At 55.6% G+C, this 8,748-nt stretch overlaps 5 protein-coding genes across 5 annotated transcripts; 2 read left to right on the top strand and 3 right to left on the bottom strand.

Annotated features, from left to right (window-relative positions):
- Nucleotides 1-25: 25 nt before the first annotated feature.
- On the bottom strand, nucleotides 26-814 carry FIBRA_05902 (uncharacterized protein; the record flags this gene model as incomplete). The annotated part of the gene is made up of 1 exon (XM_012327649.1): nucleotides 26-814. One exon carries the CDS (start codon nucleotides 812-814, stop codon nucleotides 26-28), a length of 789 nt encoding a protein of 262 aa, XP_012183039.1.
- Nucleotides 815-908: 94 nt separating this feature from the next.
- On the bottom strand, nucleotides 909-2,438 carry FIBRA_05901 (uncharacterized protein; the record flags this gene model as incomplete). The annotated part of the gene is made up of 7 exons (XM_012327648.1): nucleotides 909-1,085; nucleotides 1,158-1,381; nucleotides 1,448-1,671; nucleotides 1,721-1,841; nucleotides 1,907-2,074; nucleotides 2,131-2,245; nucleotides 2,307-2,438. 7 exons carry the CDS (start codon nucleotides 2,436-2,438, stop codon nucleotides 909-911), a joined length of 1,161 nt encoding a protein of 386 aa, XP_012183038.1.
- A 570-nt stretch (nucleotides 2,439-3,008) lies between these two features.
- FIBRA_05900 (uncharacterized protein) lies at nucleotides 3,009-4,951 on the bottom strand (the record flags this gene model as incomplete). The annotated part of the gene is made up of 6 exons (XM_012327647.1): nucleotides 3,009-3,233; nucleotides 3,285-3,442; nucleotides 3,497-3,854; nucleotides 3,911-4,318; nucleotides 4,373-4,495; nucleotides 4,559-4,951. 6 exons carry the CDS (start codon nucleotides 4,949-4,951, stop codon nucleotides 3,009-3,011), a joined length of 1,665 nt encoding a protein of 554 aa, XP_012183037.1.
- Nucleotides 4,952-5,262: 311 nt separating this feature from the next.
- Nucleotides 5,263-6,590, top strand: FIBRA_05899 (uncharacterized protein; the record flags this gene model as incomplete). Its single annotated transcript, XM_012327646.1, has 9 exons — nucleotides 5,263-5,376; nucleotides 5,439-5,541; nucleotides 5,601-5,646; nucleotides 5,717-5,811; nucleotides 5,867-5,934; nucleotides 5,995-6,164; nucleotides 6,235-6,336; nucleotides 6,394-6,466; nucleotides 6,522-6,590. 9 exons carry the CDS (start codon nucleotides 5,263-5,265, stop codon nucleotides 6,588-6,590), a joined length of 840 nt encoding a protein of 279 aa, XP_012183036.1.
- Nucleotides 6,591-7,275: 685 nt separating this feature from the next.
- Nucleotides 7,276-8,673, top strand: FIBRA_05898 (uncharacterized protein; the record flags this gene model as incomplete). The annotated part of the gene is made up of 2 exons (XM_012327645.1): nucleotides 7,276-7,331; nucleotides 7,410-8,673. 2 exons carry the CDS (start codon nucleotides 7,276-7,278, stop codon nucleotides 8,671-8,673), a joined length of 1,320 nt encoding a protein of 439 aa, XP_012183035.1.
- Between the last annotated feature and the right edge of the window lie 75 nt (nucleotides 8,674-8,748).

The following is an 8,748-nucleotide window of genomic DNA, read 5'->3' as shown; positions in this document are numbered from 1 at the left end:
CATACGGCCCCGCCCCCCCCCCCCACTATAGCTCTCGCACAAAGTCCCCGCTGGAGCCCCCCGCTTTCCGCACGACGGCGACGTCGCCAATCACCATCTCCCTGCCCGCCACCGCCTTGAGCATGTCCCACACCGTCAGCAGACCGACCGAGACTGCGGTCAGGGCCTCCATCTCGACCCCCGTCCTGCCCTCGCACGCCACCTCGGCGCGGCACAGGATGCTGTATGTGCGCCGCGCGACCCCGCCCGCCTGGCAGCTCGCTCCGACATCGGGATCGCCGATAACCTCGCGCCGGCACGACGCTTCGCGCCCCCCTGAGGATCCGGAAGCTGATCGGTCCTGCCCTTCTTCGGGCTGCAGCGTCACCGCGATGTGGGACAGCTGCAGCGGGTGGCACAGCGGTATTAGATCGGCCGTGCGTTTGCTGCCCATGATCCCCGCCAGCTGCGCGACGGTCAGCACGTCCCCCTTCGACCGCGCCTTCGCCTTCGCCGCCTCCAGCGCAGCCCCCGGCGCCCCGTGCCCTGCGGGGTACGTCGCCGTCACCAGCTCGTACGCCACCTCCGGAATATAGATGCGCCCCATCGCCACCGCCGTCCGCCGCGTCGGCTCTTTCCCGGCGACGTCCACCATCGACGCACGCCCCGTTGCATCGAGATGCGTGAGCTTCGGGCCCATCTCCCCGGAACCGAGTGCAGAGATGCCACTAGTGCTGAAACAGCGCACCGCGGACTCGCCGCGGCGTCCCGGGATAAGATTATGCCATGATGATTTGAGTCGAGAATGTATCAGTGGTGCCCGAGGCCGAGTCATGTTGATGCGATACCCTAATGTACAGCGGGCGGTCAGGGTAGGGATCAATGTGCGCTGGTCGGTGACGAACATTGGGCGGAAAAGAAAGAAAGACTCAACCTCCAATAAGAATCATGGGTCGGTTGGTCACGACGTCAATGTCTTCCATACCGGCATGTTTCTCCTGCTTCCCCCGGACGGCGTGCCCTATCGTTTCTAGCAGTTCGTCATCGGTCGTCCCGCGGCGCATCTGGTCACGCAGAGATATCTCCTTGGCGTCAAACAAGCATACCTGACAGACAAATGCGGCGTGAGATAAAACTGCGAAATAAAGTGACAACGTGTTCGACAATGTGATCCTGACCTTGATCTGGCCGTCCGCAGTGAGCCGGAGTCGGTTGCATGACCCACAGAAATGATCGGACATGCTACTGATGAAGCCAAAGCTCCCTTTGAATCCGGGAATGATGTATGAACGGGCAGTGTCGTTGAGCTCATCAGGGGCCTTGATCGTATTGGGGTGGTCACGCTGTATGCGGTCTAGAATTTCAGAGGATGGAAGCATCTTGGCCTTATCCCATTTGTTGCCTGTCCAATGGATGCAATAGAAAATGAGTCATATCTTGGCTGACTGTCAACATGTTGAGACGTCACCTGTGAACGGCATGAATTCAATAAATCTGACGGAAATATCCTTGCTTTGGGTCAGCTGTATGAAGTCCAGAACCTCGGCATCATTCAACCCCTTTATTACTACGACGTTCAATTTTACAGACTCCAGGCCGAGGGAGAGCGCGGCATCCAGGGAGCGAAGAACGGCTGCGTGACCCATTCGCCGAGTCATGATCTCAAATTTATGAGGGTCCATTGTATCCAAGCTGCGCGGCGTTGTCAGCACGAGTCTAGGTCCAATATGAAAAAGGGCACCTGAGGTTCAGATGCGTAAGCCCATTCTCAATCAACGCAGGCAGGCGACGTTCCAAGGCTATGCCGTTCGTGGTCATGCCAATAGATTGCAGACCGAATTCTCGCAGCTCATTCAGACGACCTGATGAACACCGTGCGGAGAATGAGAGGCAAATCCCCAGAATGTCGCAACCGCGAACCACCCACCCACGATGTCCACCAAACCCTTTCGTACTGTCGGCTCGCCGCCAGTCAACCTGATCTTGGTCACCCCGCTCTTGACAAATAACTTGGCAAGACGGATCACTTCATCATCCGTCAGGATATGATCCCGGGGGGATAACTCGACACCCTCGCTGGGCATGCAGTAGAAACCTGTACAGCCAAGGTCCAATCACTATCGGCCCCGGCAGCCAAGCTCATCCACATACATCGGAGATTACATCTCTCTGTGAGAGATATGCGCAGGTAGTTGTGCCGTCTGTTAAATGAATCTATCAAGGACGGAGAAAATGGTTTTTGCGCATCCACATGTGCCAATTTCTCCTGTCGCCGATGGTCAGAACCCGAGTAGCATTGGCGGAGACAGAGTCCATGATGAACGCACCTTGGCACGAGTGCGCACATGCTCCGCAGTGGTCACTTCCGCCTGCTGGACGGCCGGAGACGTCCCGAGTCCGCGACAGAGAATGGGTTTGCCATGAGGGGCAAGTTTTGAGTAGAGTCGGGCTACAGACATGGCCAGAAGAAGTAAATGAACGCCGCAGATCGCACGAGATGGGCAGAATTGGTAGCGAGGGTCCGTCCGTTGCTCTCAGGCTCGTCGTGAAGATGCGAGAAACGGGGGAGTTTGAGGAGCGTTCTCAATCAACCCGGGCTACGCCGCAAGCGGCACAGCTGACGACGCGCGAGTCCGGGGGCGCTACGGTCTGCTGATGTTGAGCACACAGCAGCAAGACGGTCGAGCAGAGGAAAAGGAGTGTTGAGGGCCACGGTGTTGCAGGGTTTATATGTTATTTGCTTCCGGTCTGACTCGAGCCCATCGATAGAAGTGGTTGAGACCAAGTTCACAAGCTGGGCGTTGATAGGGCTTGTACCCGTCCCTTAGTCAGCCCTCAGCCGCCCAATGGTGCCAGGTCCGTCTGACTCTGTATCCAGCAGCTCCGCTTGTTGTCAGACATCGTCTTCAAATTGTACCAGAACTTTTGGATGGTTCGTCTCCCTTACTCGAGCCCCTAGTGCAGAATTTCCAAAACTTTGTTTCTGTGCGTCTAGATTCATCTATACATGTGCATGCCATGCCACGCATCTACAACCCTCGCAACCATACTTCGTATACCGTCCATGGCTTCTCCTGATCTTCATTCAATCGCACCCTAAAGTACCTCCCGTTCGCGTACAGATGCAGGGCCGTTGAAGATAGAACCATCTGGACACTGCATTCACGCAGCGTTTTGGCGGAGCCCTGGTCCCCACCACTTGCAGGGTTGGCGATGCTCGTGTAATCGCAGACCGGTCGGTGTAATGCTGGGCGCTGATGCACATCATGAGTCATGGCATGACAGTAATGTAAACATACACCCACCCAGCGCTGATTATCTGTCGAAGATTCGAACGTGCTGGCCTGCAAGATCTGTTCGGTATCTGCGTCCACAAGCCATACCATTTCAATCGCCTTCCATTCATGCACGTCGCTGATATCCGAGAGGATATCTAGTGCAATTGTGTCTCCCTTCCTGGCACCTGTGTTGCGATTGTGAGCGTGCACGATACCGAACAACGGCAGAGTATACATACCGCCCAGGCTCTTGAAGGCGGTGTCGGGACGCGTGTCCACCGCATGCGACGGAGGGTGGTTCTCGTAGTGCCGCTTCCCTGCTTCGCCTATTTTCTCAAGGTTTTCCTGGCCAAGACTGACCATATGAGCCGCGCTAGCGCTTGTATGCGTGATCGTGTCTGGTAACAACTTGATGTTCGTTTCAAGCATGCAGGTGGCTCCCTTGCACGCAGCGCGTGTCCATGGCGTAGGTGGAGGATGCACGGCCAAAGACGTGTAAGGCATTCTAGCGAGGGACGGCTTTGTACTATCGTCCGCACTGTCGCAGGACGCAGAACCACAACGTACGATCGAGTCCAGATATTCCGCAGCTCTAAGCTAAATGATAATGATGTGAGCATCCTTTGCGACGGAAGGCTTAAGATTGCACGGACGATGTGTCGTCTGTTCCTCTCATCTCCCTCCTCTCCCACTGTAAATGCTTGTCCACCTCCGAGTGGGAAATCCTGGTCAAACCAAAATTCGGGCACTCGGTTGCTCAAGATCGTAAAATAGTTGTCGGCCATTTTCATCTCTTCTGGTGTCACGCGCAAACGCCGCATTAGAGCCAAAAATTCATCTGCTTTAGAACGGTGCATGATGGTGCCGTGTCCCAGCCAGGCGAATGAAGTGTGGATATCCGAGAGGTAAGATGGGTCTGGCTTAGGCACATGGATCTCGCGAAGGGATGATGATAAGTGTTCATCAGGCGGAAGAAGATGGATCGCATGCGAAGTGTTGCTGCTAGATATTTGCGCTCTTAGTGTTTGCAAGATCTCTGGACGGATAAGGAAGTCGTCGTCCTAGAGCTATCCTGATGAGTGGCCAAGAAGTACAGAGTGTAGGTGAACACCCACTTGGATGAAGCAATAAGGTGTCCCCACACCAGCACATGCCATGAAACGGCCCTGAAAATACATATTCCCTTGTGAATTGTGGATTACCAGCTGGTCTTTTGCACATCCCGTATTCTTGAAATCCTAATGACGAATTACAACACATCCAGGCGAGACGAGGACAAGTCCACGATGACATGAATATACCTCGTAGGTGAGTGTGCGGGGGCTGTTGTTCCATACAACCACTTTTGCGACAGTGTCACGAAGCCATGGTCCGCATAAAAGGGAAGTGATAAGCAAGACATTGGGAAAACGAGACCAGTTTAGTATGACTGCCGTCGTGTCGGGGGCGTTGATTATCGAGGTATTCTGTACGCGTTCGTAGTCTGCAAAATCTTCCGCATCAAGTCGATAAGTTACTGGGAACTTTCTCGGTATGAAACCAATGTCGCCAAGGACAGGTAGATATAGAGATGGTGGAGTCGCGTCCGACTTCGTCTTCGTTTGGACATAGCTAACGGCCAGGGCGATGACTACAGGGATGGCGATAGTCTGAGCGACATGGAAGATCTGCCTCCAGGAAGGTAGAGGCGGCATGGCCGTAGCGAGACAGAAAACGTCGAAGACGAAGACGACAACGACCTTCCTCGAGCAGGGACAGGCACTCGCCGCCGCCGCCAAGCGCTCCCGAGCACCAGGAACTGCGCGCTAACCCAATCTGGAACCGCATGCGCATCAGAGTCTATCACGTGACGGAGGAGCTCCTCGCCCACGTGAAACTACCCCGCGCGCCTGCGTCTCGCTCAAACGCCGCAACGACGACAGCAGGTGCAGTGCGTTGACCACGACCCGACTCACTCCTCCCATTACAGCTGACGACCACCGTCCTTTACATTCCTTAACTCAACATGCTCGCCATGCGTACTTCCAGACTGTTGAAGCCGACCCTGGCCTCCGTCTCTTTTGACGCGAGGCGCGCGATCTCCGTGAAGGTACAGTCGTCTGCGGGGCGCGCCGTAAATGTGTGTCGAACTGCTGACGCGTCTCCCTTGTATATGGACATGTCGTGCTCACTGAAATGTAGTCGATACTACATGGTTCACCAGAGGCAAAGAAAGAGGGAGATGTCGCCGTTCAACAGCATTCGCGGCTCGTGGCCCGCGGAAAGTATATCCATGGATTTGAAGGTGAGTTCTAGTCTTGCCGCGTGTCTCACTAGAAGTGAGGCGAATGAATGGGAAAATAGTCCACCGAGTGAAGCCTGAGGCAGTCGGAGACTACAAGAAGGCAGCGTACGTCCCAATATCTGTGGTCCTATTTCCGCCGTGGTCCGCTGACGTCTTATGACCTACGTATCCGTAGAGAACAATATTACGCGGCTATTAAGGATGACTCCGGTTTGCACGTTAAGCTCACGGGAAGCTGGGAGACGGTTGTCGGGGAGCAAGACACGTTTGGTGAGTTGACATTCGCCCGCCCCCTTGCCCCCATCTGAACTAGTTTCCTTCCTAGTCCATATTCTCGAATATGAGAACTATAGCGGTTACGACATGACCACGAAGAAGATCCGAGAGTCTGACGTGAGTGAACTCCGCTTGTCCGTCTGTCATTACGCGTGAAGGAACAATGTTGCGTATCAGCATATCAAAGCATATCGAAGTATGCTGCCCCACTTGGTCTCGCGGTCTTCTCAGTTATGTCAAGAGTTCGCCATCCTGCCTACCGCACCTCCTCATTCAGAAGGAGGGATCTTTGAGCTGCGGACGTATCAGCTGAACCCGGGGACGCTGTTACAGTGGGAGCAGACATGGTGGGTTGGACATCATCTGCTCAGTCGGACTTTGATGCTCACGATATCAACGTTGTGTCATATATTATAGGCGCAAGGGGATCGAGGCCCGGCGGAAATTCGTGGAGCCTGTTGGTGCATGGTTCTCACAGGTTGGGCGACTACATCAAGTTCATCACATGTGGCAGTACCCGTATGTGCACCGAACAATGTCCGTTTCGCTAGGCTGATAGTCAGCTGGAACGCCTAGTGACCTGCAGACCCGAAAGGAGACGCGCGAGAAGGCGTGGAAGCTGGATGGGTGGTCAGAGACAGTCTCAAAGGTGCGATGTTATTTCCTTGAGCGGTGATTGAAACTCATAGCGCCGGCATATCAAGACGGCGGAGTATTCGATGCTGATGGATTCGATAATTCTGGAGCCACTGCCATTCAGTCCTCTGAAGTGAATGCGGTGCGTTTCCCTCGATTTCATTGGATGCCGGCAACTTGCCCTGGCTGTGGGGCGTAGCATGTGTGTTGACCGAGGAGAAGAGGAGAGGGAGAGGGAGGTGAGACGAGTTCTTTCGGAGGATTGGATGTATATCTAGGGAAAATTTACTTTGTGATTGGAGTTTACGTTTTGCGCATGAGTAGCCGTGCCGGCACGCAAAAAGCGTGGGTGACAGTAGGTCCCAAGTAGGTCCAGGCCAAACTTTGCGGCCGGGGCACATGACAGGGCGCGATGGGGTTACGTACGGAGAGGTCTGGTGGTGGGTGCATCTGATAAGGGAGAGACGCCATTTGTGTTGGCGATGGGAATGGGGAAGAGACGGAGGAGGAAGAGGAGGAGGAGGAGGAGGAGAAGGCGAAGGCGAAGGCGAATGTTGTGGACTGAATGAGAATCAGATAATCACGGCGCATGAACGTGCCTTGTGTGCAGTCGCGATAAGGCGTTGATCAGCAGCCGCAGACTTTCCTTTCTGGGCGCGCCACCGGCCGTGTCAAGGACTTGAATCGGAGCTGCGGATCTGACAGCGAACAATGGCCGGGTGCGATGTAAGGAGAGGCGGATGGACCCACAAACACAACCTAATACCCGCAAACTCTTGCCTTTTCCTCCCGCCCAGCCACTCCTCCCTGGCCGGTGCCTCCATGACCAGCCTCAACAACCTCCTCAACCCCGAGTCTTCCTACGAGTACAGTCTCCGGTGAGTCCATTCTCCTCCAGCTGCCCCTCTCTTCTCCTCCCCTCCCCTCCCCTCCCCACCGCTCACCCCGCCTTCCAGAGTCAAGCAGTCTCGCTCACCCAGTGGCAGCATCTCGTCCCCCAGAGAACATCAGTCAGACCGCACATCCATCCAGGAGAACTACTATGGCCAGAGCAACATCTCCATCACCCCCCACGAGCCACATCCCAACTGCCCCGATACCCTCGCATGCCTCCCAAACACAGACGGCAGGCCACAGCATACCCTCCCCGTTATCCTCCGCTGCGCCATCCTAGGCAGTCCCAAAAAGCGTCTGACCATTCGCGAAATATATGCTGCCATGGAGAAGAAATACCCCTACTACAAGACCGCAGGCCCTGCATGGAAGGTAGCTATCTCTGCCTCTCCCCGTCCCTCCCGTCCCCCTTCATTCACGCAATGGCTGACCTCCGGAGCTCAGCAATCAGTCAGGCATCATCTATCCCTCAATCGCCTATTTGAGCGGCAACCGCGGCCCGCCACCGACCCAGGCTTCGGCTCGTACTGGACCGTGAACCTCAATGCGCCCCCGGGCACGAAACGCCCGCGGAAACGCGGTCGTGCAAACAAGGAGGCTGCAGCTAACAGCGCTGCTGTTCCGCCCCCTCCAAGCATTCCTACAGCGCCCCCGCCTGAGATATCTCTACCCCCTCCTCCTCCGCCATTCCGAGGCAAAGCACAGGAGAAGACACCCGAGCTCAAAGACTATCATCCCCCTCCCATCGCGACCCTGCGGCCAGTCGACAGTCGGTCGTTCAGTCAGGTATCATCCCTGCGGCCAGGTGAGTACTATGACGATGACGATGACGACGAGATGGAGTGGGACGAAGAGGGAGGACGCATGTCGGACGAAGACTACGTGAGCTCCGACGAGATGCCGTACAAGTTCGACCCCCGCGCGTCTACATCGAGCACGCATTCCCTGACCAGTCCGCCAAACAGACCAGTGCTGTATGGAGCATTCTCGGGATATGCAAGTGCCGGTTACAGGGGGGCGGAGAGCCAGGATCCCGTGGCGGAGCGGCTCAAGATGGAGATGGCCGGTCTGCGAAGACAGTCCACAGACGCCGTCAATGCGTCGTTACGGATGTCGAGCCAGCTTGCTGATGCGCAAGCAGACGCGGCGCGGATGCGAGCTGCGCTGAAAGTGGCGGAGAGCCGGCTGGATGAGGAGATGAGGCGGCGGCGGGAGGCGGAACATATTGCGGAGGACGAAGCAAGACTCCGATTAGCAGCCGAAGATGCATTGCGTGCGTATCAACTGCAACGACGACCGCCAGGATACACATCTTCACGGCCTTGAGGCTCAAGCATCATGGCATGTCGTCAACAACATGCTGCCTTGTTAGACATTTACAGTACTGCTTCTATTATGTTG

The sequence above is a fragment of the Fibroporia radiculosa genome (genome assembly GCF_000313525.1).
Source record: "Fibroporia radiculosa TFFH 294 genomic supercontigs, scaffold5655, whole genome shotgun sequence".
In the NCBI taxonomy this organism is placed as follows: domain Eukaryota; kingdom Fungi; phylum Basidiomycota; class Agaricomycetes; order Polyporales; family Fibroporiaceae; genus Fibroporia; species Fibroporia radiculosa.
This window is presented reverse-complemented; position numbering and strand designations above follow the sequence as displayed.